The sequence below is a fragment of the Neoarius graeffei genome, chromosome 1 (genome assembly GCF_027579695.1).
Source record: "Neoarius graeffei isolate fNeoGra1 chromosome 1, fNeoGra1.pri, whole genome shotgun sequence".
NCBI classification, from domain to species: Eukaryota; Metazoa; Chordata; class Actinopteri; order Siluriformes; family Ariidae; genus Neoarius; species Neoarius graeffei.
Window position 1 is genome coordinate 62,752,820 of NC_083569.1, and position 25,093 is coordinate 62,777,912.

A 25,093-nucleotide genomic window follows, 5' to 3' on the forward strand; every position below is an offset into this window, starting at 1 on the left:
ACGGTCAATTTAGAGTCACCAGTTAACCTAACCTGCATGTCTTTGGACTGTGGGGGAAACCGGAGCACCAGGAGGAAACCCACGCAGACACGGGGAGAACATGCAAACTCCGCACCGAAAGGCCCTCGCCGGCCACGGGGCTCGAACCCGGACCTTCTTGCTGTGAGGCGACAGCGCTAACCACTACACCACCGTGCTGCCCTTTAGTGAGCATAAGCTCATTAAAACTAGACAGTTGAAAAAGATCAACTGTCCACTTTCCCACAAGCACAGCAGTTTATAAAATACCAACAACCACGTCAAGGTCACCGAGATCACATTCCCCACATTCTGATGTTTGATATGAGCATTAACTGAATTACTGCATGAAAAAAGAATGGTAGCACTAGTCCATATATTTCGTATTAGAGATTAACATTAAGGAATGATCCTGATTTCAAATATACTTTCAAAATTGGGTAACTAGAAAAAGTTAGAATGACTTTTTGAATGCTACAGCTTGTATTTGCATGTAAAAAATGAAACCACACATAGTTTAAAATATTTATATTCTATAAATCAATAGTACATATTCCACACTGGATTTTTAACAAACCAAAAACTGGGGAAATTGGTCACTTACGGTTCAAAACAAATATTTTCATACATTTCCAGCGTGAAGTAATTTACGAACGTATGATACAACACAAAGAGCACTAAAGGAGGCAGTATATACACTAGGTAAAAAAAAAAGTATACATGAACATTAGCTGTTTACTATAACAAATGCACATTCATCTTTGGCACTCAAATGCTGAAAGGCAGTTTAAAAAAAAAAAATCCAACAATATATTAAACACACTGTTGGTTGAAAACACTCAGCACATTAAATGTTCAATAAAGCAGCACTTTTTTCCTCTAAAGAGGATAAGGATATTAAAAAGCAGTTTGCTCAGTCAGGAAAAAAAAAAAAAAAAAAAGTTATATTACACATGACATTTGCAACACTGGAAGCATGAGCATTAAATACAAGGAACGTAAGAATTGTTTTAAGTGATCAAAATATTAAACATACAGCAAGCATTTCCTTTAAAGACTAGGTTACTGCATGTAGTTCTTCAAAATGAGCACCATGTGTCTGTTCTTGTGTTAAGACATGACAGTAAATCTTTGGCATCAAAAAACTCCGGTATCTCTTACGGGAAAAAAAAAAAAATGCAGGAAAAGCACTTTATAATGGAGAATGGCACAAATACATCTCCAATGCTTAAGATTTGCCTGACTAACTGGACTGTTACTTGAACAGAACATAAATACACACAGAACACCACACACACGCACTCATTGCTCTAAGTGGACTGAAGTCAGAAAAGCTGGGTATCTTCAGAAGATGGTTCTGTAATACTTTCATTACAAAGCAAACTGCAGTTTGAACCTAACCGAGTGCTGGTCAGTGATGCTCCAGCGCAACACTCTTCCTGCACACGTGGTTCATTTTCTATCAAAAAAAAAAAGCTTTCTAGTAAAATTTGTAATAGAACATGAATACTGGGCCAAAAGGTTTAAATGCTCAATTTGATGATATTCAAGGTGACCAAATCTACACAGAACTCGAGTTCTTTCTCTGATTTTGCTGAAAGAGATAAATAAATAAATAGCAGTGCATGGACAGGTCTTCAGTTGATATTAATGAGATGCGCACGCACACAAAAAACACCCACAGCATTATGTGGCTTACAACAGGATTCTGAGGTCATTTACTTCTTAGTGTTACTGATTTCTCAACAAACAATACTAAGTGTTGTTGCTGTAGGAAGGAAGAGCAAAAACATTGCCTGCAAACATCAGCTGATAAATTCACTGTGCTTGTACTTAACAAGTCTCTGACCATCACCATTGCGGATTTATCACCACGTTCATATACGGTTAAACATCATTTATCGGAAATTTTCACACGTGCTCATTCATGTGCGTGTACGCACATGCCAACTTCCTGTACTTTACTTCCAGTTTCAGTAAGGGCCAAATCCCAGGCCGAGGCTCTCCTTCAGGCCTCGGAGTTGTTCTTCCCCGAGCCGGATTTTATCATCCAGCTGCCGCTGTTCTACCAGCAGTGCTGCCTTCATCTTTACAAAATGGCTGTAATCACGCAGTTGTTCTGGAGTCAGGCAGCGACCCAGCACCCTGCCCACAGCCTCCTCCCGCCGGTCCACATGCTCCTTCAGCTCCTGAGCCTCAGCCAGCTGCGCAAGGAGCTGTTTCTTCTTGTCCAACAGGGGGAGCTAGAGTACCATAAAAGAAAAGCATCAAACGAAACAGTGAGTAACCCTCACTCAGATACTGCACTATGAAACAATGTAAAGCTGAGGACTGCTAAACTTAAAGTGCACATTCTGGACCAATTTATTTTATATATGAGAAAGAATGTCCCTTTACACACTCATCCAGAAGGGTAATTTTGCACAAGGCCATCTGTCTACAGCAGAAATAAAATAAAACGTGTCTGGAAAAATCCCAAGGGAGTCTGGAGCCAGATTCGTGACGTCACCTGCGGAAGCGCCAGCAGGCTGCGCGAGCTTTGCACGGTTTCAGTGCACAGCCTGTGTAGACCAAGCGCTCCCATTTCTCCCTCATTGTCCGGTCTTTTGGGAAACGATGAGTACTAATCCCATCAAGATTGGTGTTGCTACACCCTCCTACGATACATCTGTTAACCATTTTAATAATTACGTGATAACGTTGAAGAAATTTGCAGAAAACCACCAGGTCGTTTTCTCATAAACAAACCAGTGCTGACGTAGGATTCAGAAGGAGGCGTCCCGCACGCGACGTCACGAAAATCAATGTTTGCCAGGAAATCCAAATGCCAAGTTTTTTCAGAGGCGGACCAATTCGCCTCAAATGGCTTGATTTCAAATGAATTTTTCTGGTATTGCGCAAGGAAAAAAAAATTGCACAAAATGCAAAATGTGACAGATATTTGATCCAAGTTTAATATAAAATAGGAGAATTACATTGATCTTGCTCCTGAATTTACCCGTGATCTGCACTTTAAGCATAAGGTCATCAGAATCTGTCAAAACTAGAATTCAGAGAGACAGACAAGCAGAAACATGACATGTACAACCCCAATTCCAAAAACGTTGGGACGCTGTGTAAACTGTAAATGAAAACAGAATATGAAGACTTGCAAATCATGGAAATCCTATATTTCACTGAAAATAGTACAAAGACAACATATTCAAAAAAAAAAAAAGTTGGAACAGGGGCATGTTTACCACTGTGTTGCATCACCTCTACTTTTAACAACATTCTGTAAACGTTTGGGAACTGAGGAGACCAGTTGCTGTAGTTTTAAAAAGAGACATGTTGTTCCATTCTTGCCCGATATACAAATACAGTTGCTCAACAGTTCTGGGTCTCCTTTGTCATATTTTGCGCTTCATGATGTGCCAAATGTTTTAAACGGGAGACAGGTCTGGACTGTGGGCAGGCCAGTTTAGCACCTGGACTCTTACTACGGAGCCATGCAGTTTCAATGTGCTGAAAGAAGGAAGGCCTTCCCTGGATAAGACTTTGTCTGGATGGCAGCATATTGCTCTGAAACGTGTATATATCATTCAGCATTAATGACGCCTTCCCAGATGTACAAGCTACCCATGTTATGTGCACTAATGCTCCCTCATACCATCACAGATGCTGGATTTTGGACTGTGTACTGATTATAAGCCGGATGGTCCCTCTCTTCTTTAGCCTGGAGGACATGGTGTCCATGATGCCTAAAATGAATTTTTACTTTTGATTTGTCAGACCTCGGGACTGGTTTTCCACTTCGCCTCAGTCCATCGTAAAAGAGTTCGGGCCCAAAGAAGATGGCGGTGTTTCTGGATCTTGTGTATATTTGGTTTTAACTTGCATTTGTGGATGCAGTAATGAAGTGTTTTCACAGACGATGGTTTTCTGAAGTGTTCCTGAGCCCATACAGTGATTTACACTACAGACACGTGTCTGCTTTTAATGCAGTGTCGCCTGAGGGCCTGAAGATCACAGCTATCCAATGTCAGTTTTCAGCCTTGTCTCTTGCATACAGAGATTTCTCCAGATTCTCGGAATCTTTTAATGATATTATGCACCATTTTACATTGCACTCAATTTTATTATGCACTCAATTTTACATTGAGGAACATTATTCTTAAATTGTTGCACTGTTTGCCCACGCAGTCTTTCACAGAGCAGTGAATCCTTCCCCATCTTTACTTCTGAGAGACTCCGCCTCTCTGGGATGCTCTTTTAATATCCAATCATCTGAATGACCTGTTGCCAGTTAACTAATTCTTCTTTTTTTTTTTTAGCATTACACAACTTTCAGTCTTTTGTTGTCCCTGTCCCAACTTTTCTGAAACGTGTTGCTGACATCAAATTCAAAGTGAGCATATATTTTTCAAAAAACAATAAACTTTCTCAGTTTCAGTATTTTATGTGTTGTCTTTGTACTATTTTCAATTAAATATCGGGTTTCCATGATTTGCAAATCTTCACATTCTGTTTTTATTTACGTTTTACACAGCGTACCAACTTTTTTGGAATTGGTGTTGTACATTTCTTCTTCTCCTTCCCCACATCTCACCCTCTCACGATGTCCCGATTCTGGGTCCAGGCATTCCAGAGCACTCTCCACTCTGAGCAGCCTGCCAGAGAGTGATAACAGCAGACTAGTCACTTTGTCCAGGTCTCCAATAAACATACGGAACTTGTCGACCTCGTTTGGCTTGCAGACGGCCAGCACCAGGCTTTCCACCTCCTCACCGAGCTGAGTGTTGGCTCTGATGTCTTCCTGCAAACCTCTCTGGGCTTCCCGCAACACGCCCAGCTTCTTACGCAAGCTTTCCATCAGCTGCCTCTGCAAATAGTATGGAAATTGCAGTTCAGAAATGAAGGAGCCCTGACAAGCAGATAACTGAGAAACTTTCTCCATTTCTTAGGTCAGCTAACCTACTACATAGATGGAATGTATGCAAACGAGCCCAAACCTTGTAATTAAGCTCTTCATCCTCCTCCTTAATCTCTGAGAAGTTTGGCATCTTATTAAGGAGTTGAGCTTTGTTGGTGGGTGCCCTGTAGCTGGTAGAAGTTGAGCCCTGTGGTACTAAGGGGCTCTGTCTAGAAGACCTGGGATAAACAACATTCAATTTAAGCAATTAAGCTAATTAATGAAGACACTTCAAAGCCTACTTTCCTCCTCCTAAGCTCAATACCATGACAAACTGCATTTTCAAAATGCCACAAAATACGCAAATAAACCAAATTTCTCAAAAACAGGTCATACCTCTCTACCATGTCTCCACTCATTATATTGCCTCCTCTCCAGCCTTCTGCTCCACTCCCTGGATAGTGAGGGAACAGTTCTCCCATAAGCTCCTTTCCAGCTCTGCCACAATCCTCTTCCAATAAAGAGTCCACGATGGATGCCCTTTGCCCTCTCCTCATCCCCAAGGATGAACCCTCTTCATCAGTCACAGTGTCGATGTCGGTTTCCAGCACCGTCACTGGATGAGCAAAACACTGCATCTCTGTCCTGTCTTCTGCTTGCCTTTGCTGCTCCATTGCTGTTCCCTCATTCTCACGGAACTCATCTATGTCAGTCTCATAGGGCAAGGCTTGATCTTCACTGGGAGGCAGACTTTGGGTAGAAAGCTCCAGAGTCTTGATGGCGGTGCCAGGCATGCATATTTGCTGAGGCTCATTCTGTAAATGCTGCTGGTGGTTGTAGTTCATTGTGAAGTAGGATTCAGGATAGACGGGTCCAGTGCAAGACCCATTCTCCAAAGTAGGCACTGGTGACTTGCTAACATTATTGCTTGCTGTGTAGTTGTGAGGAGAAGTCAAGTCCCACTCCGCTCTATGCTTATACATGACTGGTTTCAGCACAGCTGGTCGGTACTGATCTGAAGGCTGGGCCAAGCTTCGCTCAGAAAGTCTGAAGTGTGACAGAGGAGTGACATGTAAATGAGGTCATCCATAGAAAGAAATCAGAAATGTGATATGAGGTGAAAGTAATACCCTGTCTGAAATCGCTCACTACTCCCTATATAGGGAATTACTATATAGAGGACTATATAGTGAGCTCATTGGTAAAATGAAAAAACGCTTTCAGACACTAGTCTGTTGTGCTGGTATTTGTCATTACTGTTGCACAATTAAAACATGCCAGATCCAGTTGGCTGGTGGGTTTTCAAAATAATAAAATACATGCAAGTATTTGTGATAAATCCATATTATACTGAGCGCATTTCCCATATTAATCAATACAAAGTACCTGCATCTTTCAGTTCTTTTTAAATCAAGGCTGAATACTTTCTTCTTTGTCACTGCCTTTTATTAAATCAAATCTGAGACTTTTAATTTGATTTCTTTCAGCGCGACCGCAACGCATGATGGGATATTATAGCTTTGGTTAGTGACCATTGTTGTGCACTACTTTTTGTGATACATTGTGGGATACTTTGAGTGCACGAAATTGGGTGTAAATAATCCTCACTAAGGTTTCAGACAGCACTACAAAATGCCGTCCCCACTATATAGTGCCCTATTGAGGTATTTCACCTGACGTCACAGGGTCACGTGACGCCCCGGTGTCCGCCATTTTGAAGGTCAAGCTAGCTAATGTTACTGTAGCAATGTTTACGTTCAGTCATTTGGATGACTGTTAAAACCTTTCAGTCTCAAGTTTTTCCTTTACTGTATTTACTAGTTTACTGTAATTATGATCCGGCAGCTATTTACACCGGATCCAGTGTAAATAGCTGCCGGAGCGCGCTCCGGGCTGCTTAATTTGAGGGGGAGCAAGCCGGAGCGTGCTGCTTAATTTGAGGGGGAGCAAGCCGGAGCACGCGCCGGCAGCTATTTACACTGGATCCGGTGTAAATAGCTGCCGGATCATAATTACAGTAAACTAGTAAATACAGTAAAGGAAAAACTTGAGACTGAAAGGTTTTAACAGTCATCCAAATGACTGAACGTAAACATTGCTACAGTAACATACTAGCTACTATGTTGTTGACATTAGCTAGTGCTAACAGCTAGCTGCTAGTACACTGCTACAACACAGACACCGACCCTAATAATACAGTTCTTGGTCATTGCCTGGTAACAGCAAATTTATAACAGGCCATGTCTCAACAGACTAAGAAGTTATTTCAATGACATTTAATAACATTTTGTTTATCCTGAGGACCGAAAGTAAATGAAAATGTGAACAAACCTTAGCTGTAATAAGATGGCGACCACCGGCTCCAGGGACGACCCGCTGATGTAGGCATGTTACCCAGCCTGACACAAAATATTTGTAGGCATCCAAACTCTTATACGCTTTCAGATCAATACCTGTGTATGGCGATGGGTTTTTAACGACATAGGTATACGGATCATGTGGGCCGAAGTCAGGTAAAGACGAGGGCTTCGTGTACTTCCGTACGTCAGTGAACAATCCTGGTGGAAGCAGGTAAACGTCGTTCTCTAAGCCTGCTAACCTCAATTTTTGCAAATACCTCTCCCTCTGCTCGCCCTGTAAATGCCCTACGTCGCTGGATAGTGAAGGTGTTTTCTGCATCTCGCTCCTTTTTCTTTTATGTTTTTCGTTTGTCACCTTCCTCGCATTCAAACTGATTCGAGCCGTGACGTCCAAAATGGCAGCCTAACGATGCATCACATGACTTGGTCACGTGGGTGAAAAACCTCAATATAGTGAGTAGGGAGCGATTTCGGACACAGGAATAATAACATAGCAGCATCTCAAGCAATAGGGTCCTTAAGCAAAGACAACAGCAGGGACAGCTATGGTGTTTGAGCAAAAAAGCGGTCCTTCATATTTGTGAATTTGACTCGCTGCTTCCTGCAGCCATAGCCTGCAATTCTACTACAGTAAAAATACCAAAATGTGAGGTTTAAGTGAGTTCATTTTATCTTTTAACTGGTGTTGAATTTGAGTTACACACTGCCTGGCCATAAAAATAAATAAATAAATAGTCACCATTTGGATTTAAATAAGCAAATACATAAGGGTCTTTGATTGGATAATTACTGCAGTGATTGTGTTTTAGTTGGCAACAATTCTTTTAACCCGAACTGATGCAGTGAGTAGCTTCTCATTTCTTAAACATGTCGGAAGACGTGTCCTGTGTTCATGGAAAAGATGTTACTGTGTTTCAGAAGGGTCAAATTATTGGCCTGCATCAAGCAAAGAAAGCAAAATCAGAAGATTGCTGAAATTACTGGAATTGGATTAAGAACTGTCCAATGCATTATTAAAACCTGGAAGGATCGTCGTGAACCATCAACTTTATGGAAGAAACGTGGTCGGGGGGAAAAAAAAAATCTTGACTGATCATGAATCAACAATAGAACTCACAGCTATGTTTAATAGTGAAAGTAAGAGCATTTCCACACTCCCAGTGAGATGAGAACTCGCACGATTGGGACTAAACAGCTGTGTGGCCATAAGAAAACCACTTGTTAATGAGGCTAATCAGAAGAAAAGGCTTCAATTTGCTAGGGAGCATAAAGATCTGACTCTGGAGCAATGGAAAAAGGTCATATGGTTTGATAAATCTGAGTGATGGGCGTGACAGGGTAAGGGAAGTGCATGAAGCGATGCATCCATCACGCATAATGGCCAGTGTACAAGCCTCTGGAGGCAGCGTTATGATCTGGGGTTGTTTCAGTTGGTCAGGTCGAGACTCAGCAGTGTTATGTGGCAATAAAATGAAGTCAGCTGACGATCTGAGGATTTTTCCTTCCCTGATGGAACGGGCTCAAATTGTGAGTGGTTCAGGAAGCATGAAAGATCATTTTCACACATGAATTGGCCACCACAGAGTCCCGACCTTAACCCCATTGAAAGTCTTTGGAATGCTGGAGAAGACTTAGTGGTTTTACTCGGCGGCGGCACAGCGGTGTCATGGTTAGCACGGTCGCCTCACAGCAAGAAGGTCCGGGTTCAAATCCAGCGGCTGGTGAGGGCCTTTCTGTGTGGAGTTTGCATGTTCTCCCTGTGTCTGTGTGGGTTTCCTCCAGGTGCTCCGGTTTCCCCCACAATCCAAAGACATGCAGTTAGGTTGACGTGGTGCGGCCTTGGGCCGAGGTGCCCTTGAGCAGGGTACCTGACCCCTGACTGCTCCCCGGGCGCTCTGGTGTGGCTGCCCACTGCTCTGGGTGTGTGCGTGCGTGTGTGTGTTCACTGCTTCAGATGGGTTAAATGCAGAGGATGAATTTCACTGTGCTTGAAGTGTGCATGTGACAAATAAAGGTTTCTTCTTCTCTTCTGTTGTCAATACAAGATCCTGGCAAAAAAAATGAATGCAACTCTGGACAGAAATAAATGCTGTGACGTTGCATAAGGTTGCTGAAACGATGCCATGGTGAATGAACACTAAACACGTTTCCAACAAAATATTAGCGTGTGACCTTTTATTTTGGCCAGGCAGTGTCTTTACACTAGATAATGACACTAATTCCTTCAATGAATTTGGAACAATTTAGTCAAAGACACATAGTTTAATCCTTTTTTCCTGAAGATGGGTCAGCCTCTTCTGATAACAATTGAAGTTAAAGGGGCCAACTCACCCTTCCCAGAATCCAATTTGTTGTTTTTGTTTTGAAAGCGTGTGATCACTACCTGCTAGCTCTCCATGCAGTAAAACCTCTGCAAATTCACTGTTAATGATACCTTTGAACCCCATCTTGAACTTTTTCTTCATCTACTGTATGTGCCAGACATGGAAGCTGGAAACTTTGAACAAAATATGCCGCGTTTTTTTCTTTCCTTCGTAGCCACACACACACACACACACACACACACACACACGACAGCCAGTTCGGGTCAATTACAATGGAATAACTGAACGAAAATGGAATGGCTCAGTCGAAGGAATTTAAAATATAAATACTTGGACAAATATCTTCAATTTCACGTGACGATTTAAGACCCAAGATGTTGCCGGATTGATTTTGGGATACTGCTTGCAAAAAAAATGGAGACTCACTACTTGGTGTAGAGGATTCTGGGAAAGGTGAGGCAGACCCTTTAATGTACTGGTTGGCATCTCGGTACAAACATTTTCCTTTTGCTTATATTATTTTAAAATTACATTTTTGTAGCCAAGGAAGACTGTCAAACACACTATTCTGCAATCACACGAGAGTGGTTTCTTCGTGGTTTCCATCACCACTGTGTGAACATTTCATTCTTGGTCAATGCAGCCATTCCTACAGCCATCGCTGCTTAAAGATCTTATTACCTTCTACAGAAACCATACCTTTGGCTCGGCTCATTCGACGACGTTGGGGTGTCTTCTGAACTGTTTATATTGTAGTGCTGAATTCTGGTAGTGTCTCGTTCTTTTGGAGGCAGGGCCACAGGTTTGAAAGCTCGGTTATTTAAGGCAGGGTTTAGAGGAGTTTGGTGACTTTCTCCATCATCCCTTGGTGGAAGGCTGTAGGACCGCTGACGAGTCATTTCCAAGTCAGTAGATGCACAGGATGTTTGCGTTTGGAGCTGGGAAGAAGAGGCAGGTTGGGAAGAGAAGAGATTGTGGTGAGATGCCCTTCTCTTATGGAACTGCTCCCATTTTGGGGGGGGTGGCCGAGGAGGAGGAGGCCCTTTCTTTTTTGGCTCAACTACCGATACAACATTCTCATCCAGTTCCCTGATAACGGACGAAGACATTCTGCTATTATCGGTAGTCGTTGCATCATGGCTACGAAGACACTTGTTCTCCAAGCGGATGTCATTTTCAGACATGGTGCGGTTTGTAAGAGTTGACATGATGGGTTGGTTCTCACTGTTGCAATCGTGTAGTCTGTTGTTCCACTGACACTGAAATCGCCGACCCACAGTAACCTCTCCTGGTTTTGAATCTCGTCTACACTGAGCATAGTCCCTGAAGACCAAGAAAATGAGTTATGATGAATAGTTTAACCTTTACTGCAGAATGTTGCACAATGCATGAAACCCTTGGACAGCTGTCAAAGAATGCACAATTTAATAGACAGTTTCCAAGTCACAATGCCAAGTGCAAATTATATAAAACACAAGTGAAAAAGACAACACTGCTCAGGCCACCAATGGATGAATTCAAATACAGGAAGCGAACATACCTTTCAGTCAGGCTAAACTTCCTCCTTAGTTTTGTTTGTTCCGACTCATGGACAGGAAAAGTCTGTGGAAGACATTTGACAAATGATTCAAAACAGGAACATGTTTGGATGCTATAATTTCCTGATACTTGAGGCACAAGAGAAACCCAGTAGAAAGCTTTTCTGCAAAATGTAATTGATTAGCTGCAGACCACGAGTTAAAAAGACTTTAAAAAAAATTCTCTCTCTCTCGTGCATCTGTCTTCCTCTCCATCTCTCTCTGGGTGTGTGCCTATCTTTCTCCATCTCTCTCTCTGTCCATCTCTATCTCTGTCCATCTCCGTCTCTCTCTCTGTGTGTGTGAGACACCATCATACATACAGTAATTGTTCTTTTTGTCTCAATCTCATCTCATTATCTCTAGCCGCTTTATCCTGTTCTACAGGGTCGCAGGCAAGCTGGAGCCTATCCCAGCTGACTACGGGCGAAAGGCGGGGTACACCCTGGACAAGTCGCCAGATCATCACAGGGCTGACACATAGACACAGACAACCATTCACACTCACATTCACACCTACGGTCAATTTAGAGTCACCAGTTAACCTAACCTGCATGTCTTTGGACTGTGGGGGAAACCGGAGCACCCGGAGGAAACCCACGCGGACACGGGGAGAACATGCAAACTCCGCACAGAAAGGCCCTCGCCGGCCCCGGGGCTCGAACCCGGACCTTCTTGCTGTGAGGCGACAGCGCTAACCACTACACCACCGTGCCGCCTTGTCTCATAATAATTTTATAAAAAATTGAAAATAGTTACCCACTCAGTGTGACCGCAAATTTCCAGACATACATTTTAACATGAAGGTGGAACTGTGGGTTCATTACCAAACAAGAGGCCACTTTTATTTATACAAGGGTGGCAGATTCAGAGAGATACACAATATGTGCTTAAATCTCTTTTTAACATATGTTCCTGTAGATACTCGGCTGGAACAACAATTCTCAAGGCATAAATCTTGTCCAATATTGTTGTTGGCTGGCAGCTAAGGTCCTAAAGCAAGTGGCTATTTTCCAACACTTTGGACTCAATAAATCATAGTCTGCTCTGCTCCATATAAATTACAAGGACTGTTACATATCTCTGGTTTATGCTGCAATGTGTCAACATTAAATGTGTCTAAGTGACAACCTCACCTCTGTTGGAGTGCAGCTCCTGGCCTTGTATCCAGGGTGCAGACAGTAGTGATCAGATTGATATTGCTGGCTAGTTACAGGTCGGAAGGCTGAGCACGGCTTATGGAGGTCAGGTTTGGCTTTGTTATGCAAATGATCAGTGTGTGAATTAAGCAGGGTTAGAATCTGGGCTGCAAGTGGTTGTTTGAGGCTATCATAAGGCAAAGGTGGTAGCACTGCAGTACTGTTGAGGTCATGTCCTGCATAAAAGTGATCTTTACTGGGTTCCCAGTCTCTCTCCATCTGTTGCATTCTTTGTCGTTCTCTTTCAGTTTCCTTTCCTACTCTTTCTCTCTCCCTCTCCTGCTCCTTTTCCCATGCCTGTAGTCTCGCCTGTTCTTTACGCATCTCTTGTTCCCGTTCATTTTCCCTCCGTTTTTCATTCTCCCTCTCTTTCTCCCATTCTCTCGCCAGTGTATTTTCTCTCTCTTGCTGCACTCTCTTTCTAGTGTCAAACGAACTGACTGAGGTTTCATCATTAATTCCACCCTGGTAAGAGAATCTCCTGCGTCCAAGATCAGGGACTGATTCAAGGGGTTCAGAAATTGGATCTTTCTTTCTCCCGTGCTTCTCTGGCCTCTGACGGTGGCTTGTAAGGCCTGCCAGGTTGGTCACAGACTGGCTCAGGTTTCTGCTAGTCTCCTCAAAGAACTTCCTGCGGTCTGCAAAAGGTGGGATTTCACAATCATCGGCTCGGGTAGAGCGCCCACCTGAAGAACTCGCTCTTCCCCTTGCTGTTCCAAGGTTCCAAGAAGGTGCTGTTCCTTCACCATTCTTCTTTGTTTCAGGCAGTTTTATTTCAGGTTGTAGTTTGTGCTCAGGTGTCCAGCGCCAGCGTCTGGCTTTACCTGGTGGTGCCAACTCTTCGACCACACGCACGCATACAGGTCTGTTTACCTCAGCTGCCTGGATTCCACCCTGTGAAAAATGGGTATCTTCATTCCTGCTCCCTGAATGCTCTACAGAATTTGTTCCACAGCATCTGCTGGGAAATGTTGAGTTTGAGGCAACTGTTCTGGCCTGAGATGGAGCAAAATTCTTGACGCTGTTGTGTTGACTAGTCTGTGTTTGGGGCTTGTGTTGATGGATGGATGGCAACTTGGATGGGGATTTTTCTTCCATGTCCTCTTCCTCTAAAGTCTCGTCATCACATAGCAGATCACTTGAGCCTTTGCTCTTTTGTAGCTGAGCCTTCTTAATCTGGATCTCATTGCGAAGATTTGTGGCAAAACGTTCACTTCGACGGCGAGACTTAGATGAACGAAATTGACGCTTTTGAGGAGGCTTTGAAATTTTAGCATCATCTCCCTTGCCTTCTCCTTGTTCCTGGTTCTCAAGTAGTGTGTCCATGCTGGATGCAGCACTAATGGCCTCAAAACCTCTCTCCTGAAGTTGAGAGTCTATGCAGGGTCCAGACCTAGGAAATCCATTTCCCATAGGTTCACCTGGAACACTGACAGATCTTTCCCAAGTATGCTGAACAGGAGCAAGTCTTTGGCCTGAATCAAACGGTTCTCCCTCCTCCCTGTGTGGAGATTCCTCTAGCTCTGAAGTAGTCAGTGACCCTGGTGTGGAGCACCTGCTTCCTCCCCATTTACCCTGAGCTACAGCTGGACCGTCTTCACTTAGTTCCTCTCTGGGGTGCAGAGGTTTAGACCACAGGCTAGAAGGGGACATGGAATGTGCACTATTGTCACTGGAGAGCTCGATCATGTGTAACTGAGAGACGAGTAACTTTTCAGGAGCACTATGTCTGTGCATCCTAGGCTGGTGATTGTTACCCAAATGATTGAGTTGACTATCAAGACTCTCTGCTGTTGGAGGACTGGGCCTGGTTGAATACTTCTCTAAGGGCTGGAAGTGGCTGTTCTTTTGGCGTCCCTCTGTTGAGCTGACTTGGTTATTGATAAACGATTCTTTTTGAGAATTTATGGTGTAATAAGGTTCTGCTTTGTTTCCCTTCAAGTCTTGGTCATTTTCTTGACCATTCAAACACACGCTCCCATTCAATGCCTTGCTGATGTGAGGAGGGTCTTCAATAGTGCAGCAAGTCAAACTTGAAACACCAACAGGAGCAGAGACGCAACGTTTATTCAACACCTCTGGCAGGCCTCTAGTAGCCCTAAAACTATCCTTTCTCATGGGAGGCTGTGGAGGTCCAGACTTGTCTTCTTCATAGCTATAGGATGATGGACGTACTTTAGTTCCAGGCCTATGAGGCAGAGACCTAGATTTGAGAATCCCCTCCTCGCAGTGCAGTTCTCCTGGGCCACTAGCCACAGAATGTGGATGTCCCTCTGTAAACCTGCAGGAGGGGCCAAAGCCCTGCAGCAGACTGTCCATAGAGCTGTTTTCCTCAGGGCGCAGAGATACCGTGTAGTCGGATGTATTTGAGCTTGCAGAGAAAGAGCTATAAGCCGAGTCGCGTTTATTATTAAAGATAGCAGGGTCAATGGGAGAGAGCTGACTGTCGTAGTAACCCTGATTTGGAGGGTTTTCCAGACTCTCCATACTCCCCACAGAGCTGCTGCGGTCTGTGCTGTAATGCCGGGAGAGGTGGCCCAATGGCATGGACAGCTCACTAGACAGAAAGGTAGAGAGAAAAAGAAATTACTACAATTAGTATTTCACAAATCATAAAATGACAAAAAACATGCCATTATATACATGTACAGTACCAGTCAAAAAGTTTTTACACCCCTACTCATTCCTAGGTTTTTCTGTATGTTGACTAGTTTCTATGTTGTAGAACAATACTGAAGACATCAAAGCTATGAAATAACATGGAACATGTATAGAATGTTTTTTTTTAAGTATCTATCATTTTAGATTCTTCAAAGTAGCCACCATTTACCTTGATGCTTTGTGTACACTATTGGCGTTATCTTAACCAGCTTCATGAGGTAGTCACCTGGAATGCTTTTCAATTAACAGGTATGCCTCGACAAAAGTTAATTAGTGGGATTTCTTGTCTTCTTAATGCATTTGAGATCAAACAGTAAATAGTAAGTAATAATACAGTAAACAGCCCTATTCCACAACTGTAGTAATCCACATTATGTCAAGAAGCGCTCAAGTAAGTAAAGAGAAACGACATCCATCATTACTTCAAGACATGACGTGTCTTAATTAATAAAAATAAAGAAATGCCATTGAACTAGGTGTCCAAACTTTTGAGTGGTACTGTACATTGTATATCTGCTAAAAAAAACCCCAATAATTATTTTATATAGATGGAAATTTCAAGTCAAAATAGCAATACAGGGAGTGCAGAATTATTAGGCAAGTTGTATTTTTGAGGATTAGTTTTATTATTGAAAAACAACTGTGTTCTTGATGAACCCAAAAGACTCAAATATCAAAGCCGAGTATTTTTGGAAGTTGGAGTAGGGCTTTCTTAGTTTTAGCTATCTTAGGAGGATATCTGTGTGTGCAGGTGACTATAACTGTGCATAATTATTAGGCAACTTAACAAAAAACAAACATGTACCCATTTCACTCATTTATTTTCACCAGGGAAACCAATATAACAACTCAACATTCACTAATATACATTGCTGGCATTAAAAAAAAAAAAAACAAATCAGTGACTAATATAGCCGCCTTTCTTTACAAGGACACTCAAAAGCCTGCCATCCATGGATTCGGTCAGTGTTTTGATCTGTTTGCGATCAACATTGCGTGCAGCAGCAACCACAGCCTCCCAGACACTGTTCAGAGATGTGTACTGTTTCCCCTCCTTGTAGATCTCACATTTGATGAGGGACCACAGGTTTTCTATGGGGTTCAGATCAGGTGAACAAGGAGGCCACGTCATTAATCTTTCTTCCTTTAGACCCTTTCTGGCCAGCCATGCTGTGGAGTACTTGGATGCGTGTGATGGAGCATTGTCCTGCATGAAAATCATGTTTTTCTTGAAGGATGCTGACTTCTTCCTGTACCACTGCTTGAAGAAGGTGTCTTCCAAAAACTGACAATAGGACTGGGAGTTGAGCTTGACGCCATCCTCAACCCGAAAAGGTCCCACAAGCTCATCTTTGATGATACCAGCCCATACCAGTACCCCACCTCCACCTTGCTGGCGTCTGAGTCGGACTGGAGCTCTCTGCCCTTTGCTGATCCAGCCACGAGCCCATCCATCTGGCCCATCAAGACTCACTCTCATTTCATCTGTCCATAAGACCTTAGAAAAATCAGTCTTGTGATACTTCTTGGCCCAGTCTTGACGTTTCATCTTGTGTGTCTTGTTCAGTGGTGGTCGTTTTTCAGCCTTTGTTACCTTGGCCGTGTCCCTGAGTATTGCACACCTTGTGCTTTTTGACACTCCAGTGATGTTGCAGCTCTGAAATATGGCAAAACTGGTGGCGAGTGGCATCTTGGCAGCTTCACGCTTGACTTTCCTCAGTTCACGGGCAGTTAGTTTGCGCCTTTTTTTTTTCAACGCGCTTCTTGTGACCCTGTTGACTATTTTGAATGAAGCGCTTGATTGTTCGATGGTCACGCTTCAAAAGCTGGGCAATTTTAAGAGTGCTCCATCCCTTCGCAATATGTGTCACTATTTTTGACTTTTCTGAGTCTGTCAAATCCCTCTTCTGACCCATTTTGCCAAAGGAAAGGAAGTTGCCTAATAATTTTGCACACCTGATATAGGGTGTTGATGTCATTAGACCACACCCCTTTTCATTACAGAGATGCACATCACCTGGTATGCTTAATTGGTAGGAGGCTTTCAAGCCTATGCAGCTTGGAGTAGGCCAACATGCATAGAGAGGGTAATGTGGTCAACATACTCATTTGCCTAATAATTCTGCACCTCCCTGTATACTGCATACAACCAGGGCATCTGAAGAAAACTCTGTTGATGCTTTTAAGCACAGACTCTCTCTTTTTGTTCTTTTACTAGGAGGTAGTACCCAAAAGAAAGGAAATTAGGTTTCCAAAAGGGAACTCTAAATCATCATCATCAGCAGCAGCAGCTATATAATACGTGAGGACATTCCACGACACTTCAAATGCACTGTTATTTTCCACAGAGACAGCTCTGCAGAAACATATAAATAGTTACCAAATGAATGGAAAGTCTGATAAGCAATGGTGCATACAACAACGACGCAACATTACTGTGATGTTACAGTTAGGAGTTTTAAGCCTACTACAAAAGATATAGTTAAAACACTTGGGTTGACAAAATTATCAAGAGCTTTAAAATACAGAATATTAGAATACAGTCAAGGACAATATTTACTCTCTCCTTCACCTGAGATATATTTTTTTAAAAATGGTTCAAACTGGGACATGTGGGACTTTGGAATTTTGGATTTCATGACTACAATCTAACCAACAAACAACTTTCCAGTCGTTAGTATAATGACAGAAAATGAGATTAGTGAAAAAGCCCAGATACACTTGGCAAGAGAGTATCTACAATCTACAGGAGCAGAGAACATTTTTTTCCCTTGTCAATATGCATAAATCATAATAAACCAAATAATTAGAATTGATTACAATAACATTATGATTATTTGGGAAATTTGTGAGGCAGTTTTTTTTTTATTTGTTTGTTTTTAAAATAGTTTTATATGGATTTTTTTTTTGGTTTAAAATGTCATCATCAGTCTGCTTTTTGGTCACAAATCTGTAAGGAATGTCTGAATCCAAAAGTCTAAACAAAACAGCAGTATGAAAATTAGTGGCGTTTGTGTTGACATAAAAACCGAGATCGCTGGTTTCCTGATGATATATCTTCAGACAGTCATTAAAGACCAAAAATTGCCCCAAGTAAAATGCACATGTACACAATGCAGCAGATCAATGTGCCACCCTTCAGCTGTGTTAATTCACATTCTTTCAAAAGATACTAGTACATGAGTAATTCATTAAACTGCCTCCTTGTTCATACAAGAAAAGAGCATCATGGGTTCTTTCTGGGTTCTCTGCATATGACGCTGTGTGTGAGGGGATGGGAAGACATGTAACTGTATATAGATCCTCACCAGTCACCCCCAGAGTGCCACGGTACACTGAAGGGTGTGGGGTGGAGCTGCATGGCCAGTGGGCCGTCTGAACTGCCTGCTGGACCAGGCACGGAGGGTGCTTCTGATACCTTCACCAGGTGCCAGGAGTGAGGATGAATCAGCGGTACAGTGCGTCTGTAAGGAGAACACAGGAACACACAGACCATGAGAACTGATATTGCGTTAATGCTTGTTATTCCTGTTTCGCTGAGTGAGCTCCCTGAAAAAGCCGTCTCAAACTTTACAGAGTTCCAAAATGACGTTTGGATTTAGCGCAAGACGAGCGCAGTGTGTGTGTGTGCGGGATAAGTTGGATTAGTTGCTCGCCACATGTGAAGCAGGAAGGCAGTAAATCCCACCTTGTCATGTCTATGAAACTTTAAAACAATATCTGCCTAAAACCACTGCCCAGTCTGAATCAATAAATCAAAGTTACTTCATTCTTATAGACACGGCCATTTCTGCTTTTCACATCATTCCTCATCCATAGAGCTAGCTGGCTCCTCCAAAACACCTGGAGCTGTGTCGTTAATATAAAAGTAACCAGACATGTTCTGACTCTGGGATTGAATTTACACCATCAGGATTGCTCAGCGTTAGGATTTCTGGAAGTTTTGCGGAAAATCTACATAATCTTTTCATTCATGTGTTCAGCTACAGCACCCATGGAACAGCACCAAGATTCTAAGTACAGCCTGTTACCCCATTGATAAAAACACAATATTCCCAAACATATCTGATGACGATATGCTTCCCAGGGGAACAATGGCCCTGAATGGCTTATTATACTGATAATAATAATAATTATTATTGTTCTCAAAAAGAAAGACTGAGCTAAGGGAAACAAAAGTCACCAAATAGGAAATGGTGGTATAATCAGAACACTGCTGGGAAAACACTGGGAGCCTAAAATACACTGGATTACATCAGAGATTGTTTCGGAGCAGTCCTGAGACACAGAACGACGTGTGGTGCATTAATTGGGCCATTTGTTTAAACAGAGTCATTTCTTAAGCTTTGAGAAAGTTGAAAACACAAGTTATCATTAATAAGTAAGAGTTATGTACCCCTTTCATGTTAACATGACTTCAATTATTGAAATCGGACATGTTCAAAACTTCCATTGACGCGTCTACTATTATAATCATCGTATGACAGATAAACAAATAAAAATAGGCGTCTAAGAGACACTGTCTGACTGAAGCTAAAGAAGTTTGTTGTCCTAAGAAAGCCACGAGCATAAAATGTAATTAGTGATTTAACAAAGTACACCTTGTCATTATGAAGTTTTTAGAAAACAGACTTCATGAGACACAACAAGCTTCTATTTATAATCCCAATTTACTAAATGTTCCTTGACCATAAAAAGTCAAAGACAAACCTACAAACACATGACTAAAATCAGCCATACACTAGTAAACAACTACATACACAACTGTAAGCACAAGTCCATGCTACTGTAGATCCATACGCAAGTTACAATTTTTTCTGAATATGACTGTGATAAGAAAAATCCAAAAGAAAGTTCTCGGCACAGATAAGGAGTCCACCCGATAGCAGGTACTTACTCGCATAGACTAGAATCCCATCCAGATCAGGAGAGAAAATTAGACGAAGGTCTGGTTCAGGACCAGATGAAACAAAGCTTGGTACTTTGTGAAAATAAATAAATAAAAAAATTCAAAAAAAAAGCTTAAAGCTAAACTTTACTAACTTGCTAACATCACATTCTGTGTTTGGGGGTCAGTGGTCAGCCCTCATCATAAGCTAAACAGCTGCAATGAATATGAGTGAAAGCTTATGGTCACTTAGCGGTAATGAGGCAGCCTGAGGCTCTGAACAGATTTTTTTTTAGTCCAGGAAAAATGAACACATAACGCGCCCCCCCCCCCCCAACACACACACGTACACACACACTTCTATCTTTGTGGGGACAGTCATCTGGGGACATAAAGCATTCCTTAGCCACTTATCCTAACTTTAACCAACAAAACTAAACAAACCCCTAATCCTTACCTGAAAGGTAACCTCAATCTAACCTGAACCCTAAAACTAATTCTTAACCCTCAAACAGCCCTCTGAAAACGTGAGGACCAGCCAAAATATCCTCGCTTCCCAAAAATGTCCCAACTCTGTTGGTAAACAACAAAAAGTCCTCAATATGTAGCAAGTACAAGTGCGTGCACACACCTCTCTCTCTCTCTCTCTCTCCATATACTTCTAGTTAGAACCAAAGACCAAGCAGTCCATTTTTTTGCCTTTACACACACACACACACACACACACACACACACACACACACACTCTCTCTCTCTCTCTCTAATGACATTAGCAAGAGGAAGTGGTTCTCAAACAGAGAGGAAACTATGTGCGGAGCAGATAAAGAGGCAAGTTGCTGCTAAAATAATAGCCAGGGTCCTCTCCTATTATTGTTTGAATGTGGGGAAAAAATGTGAGGGCTGCTTCCTGTCTCTCTGGGAGAGCTGTCAGCTTTGGCCAGGAGAGAAACACAGAGGAGAGAGAGAGAGAAAGAGAGAACACCGCACTGTCTTAAGCCTCCTGCCAGGTAAAGGTTCTCTCGCCGTTCCCTCAGTGCTGATAGAACAATAATGCGAGATCTCAAGAGTTCTGCTGTTTAATCAGCATGTGGAAAACAAGAGTTTGAGCAAAACTCCTTGCAGCTGGCTTTCATGAGTAATCTGCATTATCAGAAAAGCTGTAGGAAGTTTAAACAGAACCAGTCAACATGAAAGAGAACCTGGAAATAAAAAGCATGCAAGAATTAATCGATGAGAAACCCACTACAAATTACAGGTTTTAGACAGAAAGTCTCAGATGGTGGACTACAGGGTTTGTTTTTTGTTTTTTTTTTAAAGCAAGGGTTGCTACCATAATAATGCACTAAAGTGAATTTAATAGGACTTTTTTTAAATAATGCAGTAGTGAGGACAAAGCTGTAATGGACATATGCTTGGTTACGATTGTGTTAACCTAACCTGCAATCTCTCTCTCCCTCATGACTCAGAGGTACTGTATGCACTTGACGACTAAAAATACTCCAGTCCGCTCATTGTCTAGTTAGCTGCAAGACTTTAAGATGAATAAGCTGAAATGCTTCACATGAAATCATCCATTCACTGCTCACATGGATGGAACAGAATCATAACCGGTTAAAACAATCACTGGACTGAAAAATGTGCAGTTTTCATTGTCCATCGATAAGAGACACGTCAGTGAATCATTATCCACAAATAAATGACTAAACTCTGTGTCTCATAAGTTGATTGTGCAAGATTTGTACAAATCGATACACATTTGTGATGTGTATGGTTTATATTTTTTGCAAATACCCCATAGTTTGTATACAACATACAAAACGTACAATAAACTGTTAAACAGTTCGCCAAGTCTGTGTGGATAAAATGACTCATGTATTCATGACATAATTATGAGAATAACCTCTTTATTTTGACCTGGCAGACATGAGTCTCACTCTGATTAACTAAACTGAAACTAAAAACAATCAGAAACGCAATTCGGGTGAAACGTAGAGCAATTTGTACTACATTTAAATATTATAGGATAAATAAATAGTGTGTGTGGAGTTTTCTGTGCATTTGAAACATGGATAACGTAACAAAATGGAAAAACAAAGCCTTCATTATACGATTTTCTTGTTGCTTGACTTCCTGACACACAACTTCCTTAAAATGATGTGCTAAGGTTCCCAAGTGGTGCAGCAGAAAAGCATTTACCCCATCATCTGGAGAGCGCTAGTTTGAATCCCGATTATGCCACAGCCATCCATGGCCAGGAGCCCAAGAGAGCAGAATTGGCCTGTGCGCTCAGGGAGGGATGGAGGGGTGGCATACTCCCTTACCTCTGTCAATTACAGTGACACTAGCCAATCACGGGCGTCTGTGAGCTCATGCGTATGGCAGTGGGCGGATAGCACTTTCCTCCATTAGTGCTTTCCAGTTCGAAAATAGGTGGCTGCTGTGCCGTGGAATAAGCATGACCGCCCTCACCCTCTTTAGATGGTAGCTGTCATGTGATAGAGGAAACCTCCAAGGTGAGAACTGGCCATGACTAAATTGGGGGAAAATCCCCCCCAAAATATGTTAAATTTGTATCAGAAATTAATAGAACTCATGTCAAACACAAAATTTACTCTAAAAAAAGGTAGTGCAAGAAAGGTCTCCATGTAGAACCCATGTTGGGGTCTAGAAACTCTAAATTATACCCAACAAGCCCTAGAACCCACAGTGGTGTAGTGGTTAGCGCTGTCGCCTCACAGCAAGAAGGTCCGGGTTCGAGCCCAGTGGCCGGCGAGGGCCTTTCTGTGTGGAGTTTGCATGTTCTCCCCGTGTCCGCGTGGGTTTCCTCCGGGTGCTCCGGTTTCCCCCACAGTCCAAAGACATGCAGGTTAGGTTAACTGGTGGCTCTAAATTGACCGTAGGTGTGAATGTGAGTGTGAATGGTTGTCTGTGTCTATGTGTCAGCCCTGTGATGACCTGGCGACTTGTCCAGGGTGTACCCCGCCTTTCGCCCGTAGTCAGCTGGGATAGGCTCCAGCTTGCCTGCGACCCTGTAGAACAGGATAAAGCGGCTACAGATAATGAGATGAGAAGCCCTAGAACCCTTGAAAAAACCTTTCTATGAATGTACACTCCTTTATGTGGCACCAAATCAAAAATGAAATGCTAAATCAGAATCACTTTATTAATCACCGGAGGGAAATTCACATTCACAACCAAGCTGCTGAATCAAAGAAGTAGTAAACATGTCTAAAAATAGAAGATAAAATGGTCTTTAAAAATAAATAAAAAATACATTTAAATAAAGTTCAATAACTTAAGTAAAAGCAAAATGAAGTGATTTTATATACAATGATTCCTATATACATATCCATATCCACATCCACAAACACACAGTGATCACAATGCCTTGTTTAGAAGTCCAAATTAAGATTTAAAGATATTCAGACCCCGTCCACACGTAGCCGGGTATCTGCTAAATCGAAGATATTTTTCTACGTTTTGGCCTGTCATCCACATGAAAACACATCAAAAACGAATATTTAAATGTGAAGATTTTTGAAAACTCCGTGTATGCCTTTTCATGTAGACAGAGATAACCGGAGGCTTGCGTTTTAGAACGTCACAATCTGCGCCAAAAAAATGACAACAAATCTGCCCTGACATCAAACGTGCAACCTTTGTTTACTGCAGAAGCCAGATTAAGCATGGACTTAAGCTAGCCGCACACTACGGCGATCCACACGGTACCGAACCGACCCATTTCAGAGCCGACTCCCGACAGGGCACGCACATATCCCCCGACTGTTGACGAGTGCAGTCGCGATTGAAGCGACACGTGACAACTTAATAGCTTTGTGATTGGCTATTGGATATAGTTACTGTTAAATCCAACACTTGAAGATGCTACAGGCTGAATTACAAATGACACAACATGGAATATGTAGCGCACTATCTAGGCTGCATGAGCTATTATTTCCAACCTTAAATAGTGCACTTATATAGGGGAGTTAAAGCGATTTGGAATTCAGCCACACAACTTGAGCAGAGTGGCTTTCCAGCCCACTGTGTCTATGGATAAAGCTTCAGTCTATGGAATTACAGTATATACCTGCATTAGGTGCTACCAACACGTATTTCTCGTGCTAGAAATTGTGTTTAATGAGGTCACGTGTTATATGCGAAAGATATGATTGGCTATTGCTAGCGACTCTCGCCAATCAGTCTGGCTCCCGATTAGTTTTTCGAATCGGCTGTGAGATGAGTCGGTACCATCGAAAACTAGTCTTTACACCTGACTTCAGTTGGCTCGGTATGCTGAAAATCGGCGTAGTGTGCGGCTAGCTAAAGAGTAATGGATCGGAGTAGTGCCTTGAAAGCGTTAATTATTGTGCAGGTGCTATTTACATGTTTAATTTTAGAAGCCCAACTACTGCTCCAAGAGCACAGGCGATGTGATTAGGGGGTAGGATTTGTGGAAATAGCCATCTACAGGTTTGGAATGCTTATGAATGTGATTGAAAACGCAGATGTTCGGTTATGTGTGGAAGGGATTTTTTTTCGAAGACAAGGTGGTGTGGATAAAACATTTTTATAAACGGAGGGGGGGGAAAATGTTCGGTTTTAAAAATACCCGGCTACGTGTGTACATGGCATCAGTGAGATACTTGCTATTTCATTTTGGCAGTCAAAGGCATAGTTGAGTGAATTGGGTTTGAATTGGCTCTGAAATCAAAATTGGTATTTCAGGTTATCATCATCCCGTTCCTTAGTGTTATGGGCACCAAGTCCATACCAAACTTTATTAGGAACACGATACTAATAATGGACAGGGCCTCCCTTTGCTCTCAAAACACTGAACGTTGGAAACATTCCTGAGAGATTCTGGTCCATGTTGACATGATTGCATCACACAATTCCTGCAGATTTTTTAGGTGCACTTTCATGCTGTCAATCTCCTATTCTACTGCATCCCAAAGGTATTCTACTGGATTCAAATCTGGGGACTGGGAAGGCCACTGAACTCAATGTCATGTTCATGAAACCAGTTTGAGACTTTTGCTTTATGACATGGGGCATTATCATGCTGGAAGCAGCCATTAGAAGATGGTAAATTGTGACCATGAAGAGATGTACATGGTCAGCAACAATACTCAAATTGGATGTGGCATTCAAGTGATGACTGATTAGTATTAA

General features: G+C 42.3%; 1 protein-coding gene across 3 annotated transcripts in view; it reads right to left on the minus strand.

Annotated features, from left to right (window-relative positions):
- Positions 1-531: 531 nt before the first annotated feature.
- The window catches only part of shroom4 (shroom family member 4), an 86,636-nt gene continuing 62,074 nt past the window's right edge, over positions 532-25,093 (minus strand). For 2 of the 3 annotated variants that reach the window (XM_060927129.1, XM_060928712.1), the window contains 8 exons: positions 18,339-18,494; positions 12,307-14,926; positions 11,134-11,195; positions 10,293-10,916; positions 5,306-5,956; positions 5,010-5,148; positions 4,607-4,879; positions 532-2,261 (listed from right to left, as the gene is read on the minus strand). In XM_060927129.1, the coding sequence (XP_060783112.1) occupies positions 1,992-2,261; positions 4,607-4,879; positions 5,010-5,148; positions 5,306-5,956; positions 10,293-10,916; positions 11,134-11,195; positions 12,307-14,926; positions 18,339-18,494 (4,795 nt within the window). In that variant the 3' untranslated portion in view covers positions 532-1,991. Of the gene's footprint in view, positions 2,262-4,606; positions 4,880-5,009; positions 5,149-5,305; positions 5,957-10,292; positions 10,917-11,133; positions 11,196-12,306; positions 14,927-18,338; positions 18,495-19,927; positions 20,170-25,093 lie in introns of those variants that run through there. The other variant, XM_060927945.1, reaches the window with a different exon arrangement.